The 16,934-nt window shown below is 35.6% G+C and overlaps 1 protein-coding gene across 3 annotated transcripts; it reads left to right on the forward strand.

The window, feature by feature from the left end:
- Positions 1–1,739: 1,739 nt before the first annotated feature.
- Positions 1,740–16,518, forward strand: LOC113688233 (transmembrane E3 ubiquitin-protein ligase FLY2). Of its 3 annotated transcripts, none has more exons than XM_027205993.2 (16): positions 1,740–2,432; positions 4,697–4,769; positions 5,681–5,808; positions 6,443–6,558; positions 7,546–7,606; positions 10,012–10,078; positions 10,157–10,234; positions 10,828–10,985; positions 11,079–11,138; positions 11,301–11,394; positions 12,204–12,371; positions 13,762–14,090; positions 15,121–15,237; positions 15,326–15,495; positions 15,992–16,037; positions 16,182–16,518. In XM_027205993.2, exons 1-14 carry the CDS (start codon positions 2,274–2,276, stop codon positions 15,425–15,427), a joined length of 1,710 nt encoding a protein of 569 aa, XP_027061794.1. In that variant the 5' UTR covers positions 1,740–2,273; the 3' UTR covers positions 15,428–15,495; positions 15,992–16,037; positions 16,182–16,518. The 3 variants fall into 3 exon arrangements, with proteins under 3 accessions (XP_027061794.1, XP_027061795.1, XP_027061793.1); XM_027205994.2 differs by having other exon boundaries at positions 15,997–16,037; XM_027205992.2 differs by lacking the exon at positions 15,992–16,037 and having other exon boundaries at positions 1,741–2,432.
- Positions 16,519–16,934: the final 416 nt, after the last annotated feature.

Below are 16,934 nucleotides of genomic sequence, written 5' to 3' on the forward strand. Positions count from 1 at the left end.
CATCTCATAAATCATAAAATGAAAATGTATTGAACTAAAGGAATCAGTCTAGTGCTAGGAGTAAAAAATGCAAATAAGTCGAATCAATCACGAGCAATACCATGTTCGTTCTCTAACTTGACTTGATACAGTAGTGTTCAAGATCGAGTTTGACTCGATTAAGCATGAATTTCTGTGATCAAGTCCGATTTACTAAACTTTTTGAGATGCACGAGATTGACTCGTTTAGGATCGAACAAATTCAAGCTTATATATGTAGTTTACACCATACACTCCTCGAACTCTTGAGCTTAACATATCAACACTAGATGGTCAATTCGGTTGACTAATCAAGCAACTCGAAATCGACTTGAATTCGGTTTACATCGAGTCGAGTTGATCATTTGACTGAATTGCTCCTAAGCTCCTAGATTTTTTTGTAGACCTAATTAGAAGAAGATTTTTCGAGTATTTTCTGTTGTTAAATTAAGGATTCAAATCCCATGGCACTCAATTCGTTTGTAGACCTAATTAGAAGAAGATTCTTAGAGTCTTTTCTGTTGTCAAATTAAGGATTCAAATCTCATGGCATAATTTATTTGGGGGTAGCATGGTAAAAAAAATGAAAATGTATTATAGTGCAAAAATAAAAATCGCCTGAGATGAATATAGTTGATGGTTTCCTGCTTTCACATGTTTACTGTCAAGAGTCAAAAGGCACTAATATCGGTTTCTCTCAAGTTTCGGATAGGGCCAACGCGGACCAGTCCCTCGCCCGACTCTCAGAAAAGGTAGAATTCTCAATTCCTCTCAATAAAATCAATTATATTAGTTTACCACTCATTTTCTTTTATAATTCTTTTTCTGAATGAGTAAATTTTCTCCACACGAATTTTGGATTCACTTGTAAATCCATTTATTGGGATAAACACTAATTTTGAATAACGAGTTTAAAATTGCATCATCCTATATTCAAACAATTTGCAAGTGGCCATGTATTTTTTATTCCCAATCCAAACCCTCTAGCCACTAATACATTTTTAAAATGGTAAAATAAATCTCATTTATAAAAAGAGAGATACTAGCAAAAACTTATGATCTTGTGCAAGCAGGGGAATGATTGTCACAGTTTACCATTTTGGATTGGATTTTTTGGAACTTTTTATATGAAAATATGCAACAATTCAAGAGAACAAGTAAGAAAATATTCTATAAAATTCAAGAACTTTTACCACAATCCAAATTGAACTAATTCTTTTCACTACAACTTTTTATAATAATAAAACTACCTCAATTCTCAAATCACAATCATTTGACAAAGGTGAGATTACTATATTATTGAAAAATTTCTATACCATCGAAATTTGAGTTTTGGCATTCAGTAGCCATGGGCATATGCATAGACCTATGCTTTTAGGAACATTTTTAGAGGATTCACAAACATATATAGTAAGAGTCCATTTAGATTGTTATTTTCTATATTTTTTGTAAAAAAATATATTATAGTGAGAATATATATAAGATTAAAAGGTAATTAAAAAATATATTTATGAAAAACATAAATATTTTTGAGAGAAAAATGGCAATCCAAACAAAGTAATTTCTGTCGAAGGAAATTCAGTTTTATAGTGCATTCTATGTTTATAGTATGGTTTCCCAAAAAATACTGCCAATATTTTTTATCTGTTTCCTTCAAGCTACATTTTTAACTCCTTTTGGAAGTCGCTGGAAAATTAACTAGACTTTCTATTTCATCCTTTTGACTCAAAAAATACACGCACTACGCCTACTTCTCCTTTCATCACACATTGAAAGTTTCTATGCTGCAATCTACTAAGCATGATTATGCCGTTTAACTAGTTCATTAATAAAGTATTCCAATAACTGTCTCCGACTAAATTATTGTTAAACAAATAGTAATATCAGGAGCATGTCTTTTCTGGCACTACAATTTACCAGTGAAGGGTCTTCTTGTTGTTAAAGCTTAAAACCCAGAGAAACAGCAAGAATCCTGCTCAATCATTTATAAAAAATGTTTTCCTTTCCAATTTACAAGTTTTGTTCTCTGAATTAGTTTGTTGAGCTCTCACTTTCTTTAGATTGATCGGTGCCTTAAGCCGATCAGTTGTTGGGGGGTCGTTAGTTAAGTGAAACAATCCATTGATTTCAGTATAAGCAACAACCCCTTTTTAATTTTAGTTGGAAAAATCTCCTTTTTAAGTGAAATGGGATCATTTCTTCGTTTGGGTTTGTGGAAAAAAGCTTCAAGGATAAGAATTTAAGTTGCTTTCGAGATGGGTTTGGTTGAAAGTTTAGATTTTTATCGGCTAAAGAGGGTGAATTTGAGGTTCTCGTCAAGAATCTGCTTTGGATTGTGGTTAGCTTTTGCTGTTTTTCATCCAGTTCTGGGGCTGCGGCCTTTAAGGGAGAGAAGTCAATCATGGGGTGATGAGGTTAGTATTGAATTTTTAAGGCTTTGTTTATCCAATTATGGTTACAAATTTTGTTCTTAGATTATCTAGTTATGGTGTTTTGACCAATTAAGCGTCTGTTTGGTTTTACTTTACAGATTGACCTTTTGCCTTTCTGTTCTATTTATGGTGGTAATGTTGAATGTTTAGTCAAAGGAAAAGCCATAAATTGTGTGACTTGCTGGGGAAATTAATTTTCTTGACTAGTTTGTGAATAAAAGAAGTAATTTTGGTTTTTTTTTGGGTGATAAAAATTTTGGGAGTTTTCTATTGCATTCTCACTTTGGCAGTTGTTCGTGAATTATCATTATTTTTGTTTCAGAAGCAGCTGGCCAGGATATTTTAGAATTTAGGTTTTGTAACCATTAATGTAGAAATTTTTGCGTGAACATTTTAGTAGCTTTCAGAGTGGATATAGGTGACGTGTTTACCTTTATGTACAATTAGCTACTCCATATGGGTCCTCGCTCATATGAGGGCAGCCTGAGAATTGGCTGGATCGAGAATCCGAGAGTATGTATGACAAAGGGTTTAGCTACTGAGACTTCATTTCAGCTCCTTATTGACATCTGTGTGGGTGAATAATTATAGTTTCATGTGTTGGAGGTATGAATTAGCACAAGGCACAGATGTCATCATAAATAACCACCTCTATAGTTGGAAAGTACGCACCTACGGAGATTTCCGACTGGTGATTTACTGTCTGTTTTCAGAAGGGCATGGAGTGTTAAATTGGAAGGTATGCTGAAGGGAGTGATACTGTGCTTGTCTTGCTTGAATACGAGTTAGTCTCTTATGAGAGGCTGAAAGCAAATAAAGCATCAGATTGACAGAAGAATTCATTCAAGGAGCTTCTCCATGATCACTCCTACTGAGAACTAGATGAATGAGAAAAGAACTAGTGGAAGAGTTAATTTTGTGTAAAGATTGGTTCACTTGCATGATAATCTTGGAGGTTGTGGATCAGATGTATTTCCTTTCATTGAATGAAGCATGTATGTATGTTCAGACAAACTGTTTTTTTTTGGATGGATTTCTTTCTTTAATTTGTCTTTTGATCTGATTCATATGGCCTAGTTGCTGGATGTTATTCGTTGAACCAACATGACAATTTATAGCGTGAAACTCAGGCATGGGTTCATCCTTGTGAAGTCACCGACTTAATCAGTCTGAAAGTTTCTGTCATTTCTTTTTCATTCCCCCCCAGAGGTCAATGGATTGTGAAAGGTTCCACCTCTGTTTACGTCAATATTGGACACAGACCAAATGTTAAGGAAGAATAAGTAGAGGTTTTGTATTGCCAAAACTATTATTGAAGGAGCACTTTTGGAAGTGATTCCTGGTGCAATAATTTGTTGCCAGGAAGCTGTTTGGGTTACTCTTGGTATTGGAGGCTGGATTTCTCTGATATATTCTGTGTGGATAAGTGGAATAGGATGTTGGGCAATGAGAAGAACTAGCTTCAGCTAAAGTTTTTTAAGCAAAATAAGAAGAATTAGGGCATTTTGTGGAGTTTGAGGTGGATCATCTCAGGTGTTTGAGGTGAGGTACAGAAGCTGAAAGTTCTTGAAATCTTTGAACTTTCTGGTTTATTTTACCTTTAAAAGAATTGCATTAAATATGGCGTAATCATTTCATGATTTCTGATAACAGAATTGTGATCCTTATAGGATAAAATGGGTATCTTTCTGACAAGAACCTCATTTAAGTTGGCATTTGAGGCAGACTAGTGCAACAGAATTTTAACTGCAATGAAGTATGTACCTGTTATTCAAATGACAAATTCTAGGTGTTCTTACTTAAAGAGATTGTGTATATCCTTCTCAACAATGAAAGGGAACATAGGTGTCTTGTTTCTTCAAAAGTCCTAAAACAAGGCCATATTCCCGTGCATTGAAATTATGTGAGTTTGTTGTTTGAACATTAGTAGTATATCTATACTTGATTGTACAAGCCAACTTAGAACTGAGGCTTGAGAATGTGTAAAAACTACTCTAAGGTTATATCCATCTGCTTTAAGTTAATGGTTATAGGTTCCTCCAGAAAGAAATTAGAGAAAGTTATGTTTCAGAAATATGCCTTTCCAGCTCGGATATGCTGTTCCAAGTTAACATACTAAACATAATAAAAACTGGATTTTCTGTAAGCAAGTTCACTAATTTGTATCTTCATCCTGTCATATATTTTTCCATCCGACTTTCTGCATTGATTTTTCTTGGAGTAATTCTCATTGTTGCTTTTAACAGTGGCTTTTCGTAAGAAAAGATGAGAGCGAGTTGGGCCCTTTTTCTGCATGGAATATAACAGGAACATATAGAGGTTTGTCAGTTATCTTGCTTTGAATTTATCATCTTAGATCAAGGCTCTTTTATTATCACATGCATCCGTTCTCTGGTCTTGATTATGTATACCTTTTCTATGTTGCTGAATACGCTTATAAGTACCTTTACTTTGCTGATAATTAGTAGCCTATTTTATACATTGTGTTAAGCCTGAAGGATATGAATATTTTGAAGCTGAAACAATTGAAATTAGGTTACAATCTTTGACTATACCTGTTTTGGAAATTTAAAGGTAATTAGTATTTATTTCTAGTTGAACATTTTTGTCTGATTGAGTCATGCTTTAAGATTCTATTTTGTTGTATTAACAGTTTCAGCTGGATGAGGTAACTTGAAGCAAATTTATAATTTCACGGACATGTGTAAACTAGGAAAGAGGTGGAAGATGTAAGGCGTTTTTGCCTGCCTAGATACTGTTTTAAGAGTGATCTGTCATGTTTGATTAATGAATGCTATTGAGTATTACAAAATCTTCATATCAGTGGCAGAGCAGTTTGGAACTTTTATTTCTGATACTTGTTAGGGAGATCTTTCGGATATTCATGCTCCATGATTGCTAGCATCTAAAAAATAGTCTGCACCCTGAAGTGCCTGCATGTCCTATTAATATATTTTCCCTTTCCTATGTGTTCTTTTTTTTTTTTTCCTTTTCTTGGGCAGGCATTTTTGAAGAATCTTTGCTAGAATCATGTAAATTTGAATGATATCATGAGGTTACAACTGGTAATTGTATTTCTGTCAAAGAGTGACTAAATATTATTGTACATATCAATAGGACCAAAAGTAAATATCTTGTTGATTTGACTACTATTAATGAAATGTGCTCAAAGTTGTTTTTGGATACTACACCTTGCTGATTATATGATTCAATGGATTTATGACTTGCAGGGTCGTGGAGATTTCTGGACTCCACAAATAGCTCATCCAGGTTTCCTGATTTCAAGAAATCCAATGGAAACTCTGTCCTTGAACTAATTAGCACTCCAACCAAAATAACTGGTGTACATTACGTTCAGGTGATACCATCATTCTGCTTGTTCTAGCAGTGGCTTGGATGAACAGTCCTTGTCTTAGCTTGTCTGATTCATTTCATGGCTGAATAAAACCTTCAATCTGCACGGTGATCACCCCTTGTCTGTCAATTTGTTCATCCTGCATCTTAACGTGAATTTTTTGTAGGTCAAAATTAGTCTTTGCCTCCACTTCTGATAGGGGAAAGAAAAGCCGTATACTTTTTAAGTAATTAGCTAGCTTTGATTGTGAAATACATACATATAGCAGTTGAAATTCTTTATCAGTTAAGTTTATATCAAGTTGGTGACCGAGTGTCTCTGGAAATGTTTCGATAAACAGCAGATTGTTTTGTTTCAAAGCAGTCGGTGTTGAATCTGTTCTGGGATAGATAATTAATTGCCAGCAATGTAATGACTGACTATATAGAGTTACATTTTACATCTCCTGTACAGTTACAGTTTACATCTCCTGTATTTGACTTGTGCTTATACATTGCGAATACATAATGTCTGTGCTTATACAAGTAACTCTTAGACCTATTCAAACATTTAGCTTTATTCTTGGGGAATTTTCTTATCCAAAACTCATTCCTGTTTGTGATGCAATTCTCATTTGTTTTGTTAATATATGTAATAGGGTGTATTAATCTTCCATGATGTTTATGATAATGAACGTGAAGCTGGTGGTGCCCAAATTCGAATAGAAGGGGTCTATATATGGCCATTCAGACAACTCCGACTGGTAACTTATAGGTATTCTTGGGTTTGCTTCCACTCTCTTCTTCTGAATCACTCTTGGGAGTGGTGGATGATATTGCTTTAAATATGGTGTCTGCACAATCAAGGTTGTACTCCTGTTGTAATTTAAGGATATGCGTGCAGCCGCTAGTCCTACATAATCCTGCTATGATTCTGCTTAAATATGCTTTGAAACTCTGTTGCCAGTTCTCACCATAATATGGCATATTTCCAATAGCAGATATGTCTCTAGCCAGCGAAGAAAGTTTGAATGTGTAACCATCCGTGTAAACATCCCTCATCTGTATATCTAGTCTGGCTCCTGTCTGCATGATATTGGATTGGTTAGTTGAGACCCGGGTTCTTAATTTGTGACTTAATATTTAGTTCTAATCTGAAGCTTTTTTTTATTTTTATTTTTTTCTGAGTGCAAAATTATTTGTAGCTGTGATCTTATTTGGATGACCTGCTTCTGGTCCCTAATTGACCCACAATTTGACATTCACTTCTATGCATTTGCTGCTAATGTTGTCATTGGTATCTTCTGCGGACACGTTTTGGTAACTTTTCATATTCTTGCTGTTCTTTTTTGCAACAGTCTTTAGTTGGACTTTCTCTACCTGTATGGTTTTGACTGTCTACTAAAAGTTTCATGGCTCAAGTTACTTTGGTTTAAATGATCCCAACATTTTGATTACTTCACTAAGTTTTTAGAATTGAATTAGAAAATCACTTCTCGAAAATGTTCTGGATTGGCCCTTTGTTCTCTATGCTGAATTTATTTGACTTATGATTTCCTTGTTGAGCATCTTCACCATCTTTTTGGCCTTTCTTGCTTTCCTATTCTCCTTTCCTTCGCCTTAAAAGGAAATAGAAAGAGGGAAAATGGAAAGGAGAAAGACAAAAATTCATTTAGGAAATGCTGATTTGCTTATTAATATAATCTGCAGAAGTGTTTTGGAAGCTTTCATAACTCACATTTCTGGAAATTCTAATTTGCAGTGGAAAAGAGGGCGAGTTTGGCCAGGAAGATGACTATATACTATCGAATCCGTATCACTTGGTAATTGCCATCTCTTATGGTCCACTTTTTGATGGTTCTGTGGGATAATGGTGCTTGCATTTTCTGCTTTTCAGATTGAATGCAAAATAGTTCACTGTCATTTGAATGACAGAAATTCAATATATGTGATGCTGCTTTTAAGCAATGGGGTATCTGTTTGAGTTCCATTGACAGTTTCTACGTGTGTTTGGTTGGTTTTGCCTTTTTCTAAATTTTTTTCCTTTCCTTTTTTGTTCCAGTCTGTTGTGGAAATGTTGTGTTTAAAGGGAAGATCATAATTAAGGTCCTTATGGATTAGGTGTTTTTAAAAAATTTACTGTAGCATTTAATCTTAAAAAACTATACTGTAGCAATGTACTTTGGGGTGTTTCGTAACATTTAATTTTTTTTTTTTGGAGTGGCTTAGAAAAGTTAAAAAGTTCCTTCTCCCACCACCCTCAACCTCCCGCCACACCTGCCTCCCTTTCCCTGCCTGTCAACTCCTCTCCGTCCCGCACACCTTCCCTTCTCTGCTGCCTCTCCCCCCCCTTCCACCCTCCCCCCTCTCCTCTCCCCCTGCCCCTTCCCCTCCTTCCTGGGTACCGGATCTAGTCATGAGGGACCAGATCTGCAGGAGTGGTGGTGCGGCGTGGTGGAGGAAAAAAGGGTTGGTGGTTTCTTTTAGTTAGTTTTTGATGTTTTTGCTAGGTGTATTAGGAGTGTTTTCTAGATGTGTTATTGTAATATTGTATTTCAAAAACTAGTATTTGAAAAAACTCCTAACCCAAAGAGAGCCTAAATTTCCTTTATCTGCTTGTTATAAACAAACTAATGTGGTTCTATCTTTATTTTTGTGAAAGATTTCGGAATTTTTTGAATCAAAGTTTTAATCTGCTAGGAGGATTGGACTTTTCAGAATCCTTAGTATTGTATCAATTGATCATTTAAACTTCCATTTGGTTAGGTGCTGGCCCAGAGGGAATCTATAGTTTAGGTTTTGTAACCTTTGAGTGATTTTTTGGTGTGCATCTGCTAGCTAGAACGAGGACTATTTTCTGTTTACTGTAAAACTTTCATTCAACAGTTGGCCATTGTTAATGGTCAACATGAGTTCTTTAAGCAATCTCCCCTACTTTTGTTGGAATGGACCAGCAAGTAAGAGATTTCAATCGTCCTTCATTCCTTGTTCCAACTTTTGTGATCAACAGGCAAGAGCATAGTATTATGTTGTACCCTCTACAGATACTAGACATATGAAAGATGTTCAATCAAGGGATGAGTTTGGGTTTCCATTTCTTGAAAATTAGGACTGACAAAAATGTTGTGTTGCCCATGGACCTTGAATGTTGTCTAAGATGAAATTAGATCATTCTCAAAGTGGTCCAAGATGATGTTTCCCGGATTCACCTAAGTAGGGGTGGCAAAGGCTCACTAAGCTTCGCTTCCCTTCCCCCCTTCCCTTATTAAGTGGAAAATAAATAGTATTTGGTATTCTATAAGCGACTACACGACCGATAGCAAAGCCAAGCAATTTGGATCCAAAACCATCCAAATAAACCTAGGTTAAATGGATTTGATTGAGTGAGAAATTCTTAATGACGCTAAATGGTTCACCATTTAAATCCACGTAAACTGGTGGATTTAAATGGGTTATCCATCTCATCCATCTAAATCCATTTATCCAAAAAAAAAAAAAATGAAACTCTCTCCACACATATCACGCTATACACACACATTCACACACACGGCAAGCACTGACCCACATACTATACTTGCTTTGAGCTTTACCCAACTTGACCCGTTACAAAACCCGAGAGAATATGGATCTGTTGCAGAATTCTCCCTCTGCTGCTCCTATGTGAATATGAGTTTGAGTCAGTTTTGAACTCGTAACTCAAGAATTGATAGGGGCCATTTTTGAGTCAACCAGAATTAGACATTGGCTTCACTTGATGATTGATGATGATGATAAGTATGAAGATTTCCTGGCTGAAGCATATTAAAGTTTCCAAACCCGAGCGAAGTCATTTGGAAGAAAAAGAGTCAATTTGAAGTGGTTCTGGTTTTTTACCACATTGAAGAATGCCCGAAATCACTTGGACAAAGAAGAGGTCAATTTGAAGTTGGTCGGGTTTTTTACTAGATTGAGGAATGCCCAAATGACTACTAATCAGTAGTTGAATCGTTGGATCCAAACTTATTCGGGAAGAGTAAATGGTTGCATGGAAGGATAATGGTTTTACATTAGCCATGTAAATCCAATCCATTTGGATCTATTTTTTAATTGGATGTGAATTGATCCACTATCCATTTAGTTAAAACCATTTAATAACCAAATATCCATTTTGCCACTTATCCTGGTAATTAATGTGTCCATTCATGACAACTATGACTTGGAATGACTTGAGTCATTGTTTCTTTCACAGCTTGGAGTTTTCTCATCCCAGGTGTTCCAGGAGTCTCCACGTGACAAAATTTGGAAAAGAAAACATTGTAATGTTATTCATCCATCATGACTTGAAGTTCTCATAGCTGGTGGGTGAGGTTGACTAATCATATCTTCTATTGCAGCACCCATATATGAAATGGAGAAACACTGTAACATTGAAATTGCGGCTCAAATATCACATATGTCATCCACTCAAAATGGTACATGAGTTAACTAAAGCATATGAATTCTTTCTTTATTCCTTATTTTCTGTCTACTATTGGTCATTAAATGATTCAACAATTTGACTTTATACTGCATTTTTTAAGAAATAATAATGGTCAACAATAAGGGTAGCTAGTGTAAGCGACTACTCTTTTTTTTCCCTTTTTTCTTTTCCCCCACTGCATCTTGTGATGTTCATTCTGGAGTGTAAATGTAAAGACGCAACCTTTTTGTGCTGAGCAGTAATTGATGCTACTATTTATACTGCAAATGGTTCAATTGTACCTCCAGCACATAAAAACTGTAATTCTAGTAGTTGAGTATTAAGGGAGACATAATCCTTAAATATATTGTACTGAAATATTATATTACCTTTGACAAATCTGGTTGTTTGATGTACATCTACTGAGAGAAAAATGGTTTGCCAGGAAATTGAATGATAGGTTTAATCTGATAGAGACTTTGTACAAGATGTGTGTGGTTATATTTAAATGCTTTTTCTGTTAACTCAGTAATTTAATCATGTGACTAGTTTTTTTGTGATCTCTAGAGAATATTTTAATCTATTTTACCCTTCATCTTTTGCTAGATGGAGACCATGATAGATATCATCTTGAGGGACTGATGGAAAGCCCTTCAGTGGATGATGATGGAGATTGTTTCTCACCCATTGCTTTGAATGCCACTTCTGTCAACATTGAGGTTTACTACAACAAAGCAGTTAACTACACCTTGATGGTCACCTTTGTATCCTTCTATCGAAAATTGGATATTTATTTGTTTTTCCTTTATCTTGTTATCAAATTCTTTTGGTGGATTCCTTAAGTTGTGGCACTATAGGTTTCTTTCCTTCAAGTTCTTCTGTTAATTCGACAAATGGAACATAGTAACACTCAATCAGTAAGATTCCTTGTCTTAATCATGCTCATTTGTTGGTAAAAACAGTTTCATTCTCTATAGGTTTTCATTTCTACTAAGTCTGGAAGTGATATCAGGTTTGCCATCCCTTCCTTCTGATATTGCTTAATGGAAGAATTAACTGATTTGGTATCATTCCTACAGGGAGCTGCCAAAGTGTCTATACTGATGATAGGGCAGCAGGCTATCATGGACGCATATCTTTGTTTATTGCATCTGACAGCTGGAATTCTAGTTGGTAAGTTTGAACTGGATTGATGTGTGTGTATCTCTACGTTACTAAGTGAAATAACCACATTTTTTCTTTCTTAATGAAGTACATTATCTTTACCCTTTAACCTTGTGTAATCTATCTCTTGTTGTTTTTCTTCCCTTTGAAATGGCCCATGTAAATCAGTTGCTGTGGCAAAGCTTCTTCCTAGTTTCATGACAAAATCCTGATTTATATTGGCCATGAAAAAGCCAGTTACTCATAATTTATAAGAATAACATTTTTTATAGGTACATGCTAGAGGTAGAGCATAGATGAATTCTAGTTTGGGATCTTTCTCTTCATAATGGACTTTTTTCCCCCCTCTTATTCTTATAACCTGCATGCTTGGAGGCGTATTTGTGGTAGTGAAGAGAAATGTCTTTGGCAAAATTTTTTGCTTCCTGCTTTTGAATTCCCAGCAGCAATGGTGGAATACGGTTAGCTGAACCTCAGATACTCGTATTGTTCTTTTAACCTGCATGCTTGGAGGCGTATTTGTCATAGTGAAGAGAATTGTCTTTGGCAAACTTTTGTGCTTCCTGGTTTTGAATTCCTAGCGGTTGTGGTGGAATACAGTTAGCTGAAGCTCAGAGTCAGTGAATATGCATTTTGTCTTTCTGTTCCTTAATGACTGTTTCAAATAATTTTTTTAAAAAAATTTCTGTAGCCAATTTTGTACCAATTCTATTCTATCTTTATCCCCGCTGCAGTATTCAGCTCTGGAGCTCTATGTATTTTATGTAAAATTTTCCCTCTGGTTCATTTGGATTATTAACTCGTGTCTCTGCCTGCAGAATCTCTATTCAATGCTTTTGCAACTGCAGCTTTCTTCAAGTTTGTCGTGTTCTCAATATTTGAGATGCGTTACCTTCTTGCCATATGGAAAGCAAGTAGGCCTATGAATAATGGAGAGGGATGGGAAGCAATGAGACGTGAACTATCAGTTCTTTACAGTCGTTTCTGTGAGTATTCTCTTGTTGAATGTTAGAATGGTTCTAGATACTAATGTGGATATCAACCAATGTAGATCAAAATATATATTTCCTTTAGTGGAGATATGTGTACATACACATGTTTTTTGTTAAGGTGAGATCTTCCTATTAAGACAACTACTGTTTCCATAGTAATTAGTACAAAATACAAATTACAAGATAAAGAGAAACACTGCCTATTAATGATAATGGAGAAATGACCTGGTATGAAGATTCAGAATATTTGGGAACAATACTTCCAATGCATCATCTAGCCAACCTGATATAAGAAGTAGCATTACAAGAAAGTGGAAATTGGCAATAATGTTGCAAACAAGGCTACATGTCATGTCAGTTACATGGATACTCTTCCATGCATGCTGGCATTCTATTGGGCCTTAAGTAGTTAATAAAAAATCAGATGCAGTCACTGCGTGACACTTGTTGAAAACACATGCTGCAGTTACAAGATGCCTACTGCAAACTATGACAATGAAGAAAAAGTGAGAATACAACTCCTTGGTTAGTCAAACACATTATCAAATCTTTTGTTGATGAATAACAAGTGTCTGTATTTAATTGGAAGAAAAGACAGGGAATAAGCTAATGCAAATATAGTTTGTAAAGTATGCTTGTTCGTGGAATATCTAGGTGTGAATGTGAGATTAGTGCACTCAAGCTCTTCTATGTAACTATTCTGCAAAGACCCAAATGTACTTCCCTGCTGATCATTTTATAAAATATCTACAAAGTATGTGAGAAAAGAATGTCTAGTTAGGCATATAGATGAAAACATGATCATATGTACCCTCATATTGTCCTTGGCATATTTTTATGCTACTTTCAGAAAAAGTACGTCTTCCTGTATCTATGCCATTTATCTGTCCTTTTGTTCTACAAAGAAAACTAAATACTGATTGTATAGCTTTCTGTCCCTCTATTTACTCCAAATGTTTTAGCAAGCTGCATACATGTCTTTGCAGCTTGTTTTCCTTGCATTGAATGTTTTAGTCACTCTAACTTGTAAATTAGTATGGTAAATGGAATAATTGTTGGAAAATGTTTCTTGTTCTTGTAAAGGTGAAAGACTAGAATCTTACTAGTTGTGCCCCAATCTAGTAGACTGTCTGACCTACTGTAATGGTGTTTTGTTATAATTTTGAACCCTTTTAAATATAGTATGATTCTCTCTCTCTCTCTCTCTGTCTAAAGCTTAAAGTATCCACCTCCACTTGTATATACATCGATGGTGTTTTTGGATAACTTTCATTTCTCGTTTGAATATCACTTATTCAGCTTGCCTTTTTAGCAGAGTTACTAAAAGAAATATATATTGTATATGCATGTAGATTTTTGTCAATAACCTTTAAATCTATTGCAGATGGAATCCTTTTGGGTGGGATTTTGATCACGTATGAGTTCCACAAGTTTTTGCGGCTTATTCTTTTGCTTATGCACTCATTTTGGATACCTCAAATTGTCACTAATGTGGTTCGAGACTCGAGAAAACCACTGCATCCTCATTATATCATAGGAATGACTGTAACTCGGTTAGCAATTCCATTGTACGTCTTTGGCTGCCCTCACAACTTCATGCGAATAGCGCCTGACAAGAACTGGTGCATCTGTTTGGGTATTTTTATGGGCTTCCAGGCTTCAATTCTTCTTCTACAACATTACCTTGGTTCACGGTGGTTTATTCCCCGACAGGTCTAACACTTTTTATGATATTTATATAATCATATCCCTGCTATTTTTTGTTCATAACCAAAAAAGACACAAATTTGCTGCTGCATGTTGCCCCACCTTTTCTCATCCCTATTTTCTGCATTGATTTTTGTCAAACAAAAAACTGGTCCTCTATGAACTGTGCAGCACAAATCTACCTCTCTCAAAACTGACCTCTGAGAGTGACAGCATGTACAAATTTTTCCACCATGCCTTTCTGGCTTCAACAATGTTGTCAAGTGGTTTGCATACCTATTGTCAAATTAGCTATGTGTTTCACCTTACTAAATCTAGGTTTTTTGCTATCTTAGCCTCTGTAATTGTTGGATCAATGTTACAGTTTGTATGAGTTTCAAGCAGGATTAATCATATCAGTTTTACTTGTAACAATTTATAGCGTAACAGCCCAATGCTTGTATTTGGAAGCTCCTATGCAATTATTTCTTATAAAATATCGCAAAAGGGCAATATGTTATTTTCTTCTCTTCAATTCATGCTCTGATAGTATTTTTTGTTTAAGTCAAAGTACCTAAGTCATGTCATTTATAACTACTTGCATTGTCTTGTCGCCATCTACCTGTTAAATTTGGTAAATTGTGAAGAAGAATATGGATTTGATATCTTCAGTGTTTCTTCTCACTGATGCTACATGGAAGATAGATTCACATGTTTGTGAATAACTATATATTTTTATTTCTCTCAGTTTTATGGATTGTTGAAGGATTGAGCTTGCGTATCTTAGAGAGAGTGCCTAATGTGGTATAAAAAGAGAATCTCTTGAATGATCTTTTTTTAAGAGTCTTAAAATGATCAGTGGAGTAGTTTTGGTTTAGCCATACTAGTGTGTGATGATGGATATATAAGAGAAATGACACATTTAAAAAAATTGATTAGCAGCTATTTTGTTGTACTTTACTGAGCAGTTAAAAGTGTTGCTTTTTCATTATGCATGTGATAGTGTGATTGGAGCTTTGCATTTCTGTCTTAAACAGCCTTCATCTGAATTGTGCAGATTTTACCTGAGAAATACAGCTATTATAGAAGGTTTGATCAGGATCCAAACCATGCCACAGACTGTGTCATTTGTATGACTTCAATCGACCTTACTCAACGCTCTAATGATTGCATGGTATTAAATCAAATGCTTAACACTTCAATTACTTCACAGGATGACATCTTTAAAAGTATATGTTTTGATTGAATATTTTGTAATCTAGGTTACACCATGCGATCATTTCTTTCATTCGGGCTGTTTACAAAGATGGATGGACATAAAAATGGAGTGCCCAACCTGCAGACGTCCTCTTCCACCAGCTTGAGGAGATTGTATGACCTTTCCATCCATTTTTTCAAGGACCAACTGACATTGCTCAACCTGCTAACTGGGGTAAATGGCTTCTTACAGACTCTTAATTGCTGTTTAACTTTGCTAACTTACTGGGTCGGTTCTTTTTTTCCACCTTCCAATTTTAATGTAATGTCAGATCCTTCAAGTATATAAATCTTGTTGGGAATCAAAGTAACGGTTAACGTCGGGACATTTTCAAATAGTTTTATAATATGGATTATGCATATTTTGCAGTAGAATATACTTTCTTGTCCCTGAAATCCAACTTAGCTGGTAGGGATATTAGCTTAGGTGACTATGAGCTCTCTGGTTCGACTCTCAAGCCCTCCCTTTTCCCATTTCCCCCTTGATAATGTTTGAAGTCTCTCATTGAACCAAAAGAATATACTTTCTCAAATATCTGTGTCTGCAAATTTTTTTGGCATTTCAAAAGGGCTAAACTTGCATCTATACACGTTTAAGTTTTTTAACATGTCTCACATGCTTAATTTGCCAAATAAATTTTGTCAATGTCCTGAAGTTTTTGTTTTCTTAGAGAAGGCAGCTTTCTCCTTTGCACTTGAGAGCTCATTGCAGAACATGTAATACCTAAAATCTCTCTATAACAACTTTACTAGCCCCATACTAAAATCTTGCATTAAGCTTTTCTTCTTTTACTTTTTGTTTCTTTAAGAAGGAAAAAAAAAAAAAACCAAGAAGCTTCTAACAACAATATATTATCTCAGGTTGGAGGAATGGACCAGATTCGGCTTATTACATATTTGGAAAAAGGGCGAGAACTAGGTGTAGTTATGGATGCACTTGCTGACCTGCAAAGTTGTATTGTGATGTACATTATAGTAGTGTAACATTTTACTGAAAATTGATGATTCTTCTTACTTTTTTCCCAGCGTTGTCATTTTCCCCACCCAAGTTTCATAGGTATTGGAGACCTTAGGTGATCCCTCTATGGGGAAAGAAAAAAAAGGGTACAGTTCTAAGCTTACAATTCAAGGTAGGTGCATTGGTGTATATTCAGTTACAGGATTGATATGAGAGTAATGGACTAATAGTCATTTTTCACCGAAATCTTTAAAAAAAAAAAAATAAAATTCAGACTGCTGTTATATCCACTGCTCCCAGTGACGCCACCTCTGCCATCACGGCCGGCACTGCCACTCCCTATGTTTGTTTCCACCGGCACTGTTGCATTAACGACCCTATTTCTCTTACCTCAATCTTATGATGGCTTTTTTAGTTGTTGTATGATGAAACGATGGGTTATGGCAATGAGGGTGCAAGGTGAAGCAGAGCTGAAGATAGGGAAACAGATGCGCAGATAGGCTAGCAGAGCAAGTCTTGCACAGGTCCACCAGCGGGAAATTTCAGAGTTACAGGATCCACCGGCGGGATTGAGGAATCTGCTTGCAGATGGCATTGTTGGAGTGGCAACCCCACGTTTTAGTCTCTTGTTAACGTGCTGTAGCCCTTCCTAGGAC

Source organism: Coffea arabica, chromosome 5e, assembly GCF_036785885.1.
Source record: "Coffea arabica cultivar ET-39 chromosome 5e, Coffea Arabica ET-39 HiFi, whole genome shotgun sequence".
Classification (NCBI taxonomy): domain Eukaryota; kingdom Viridiplantae; phylum Streptophyta; class Magnoliopsida; order Gentianales; family Rubiaceae; genus Coffea; species Coffea arabica.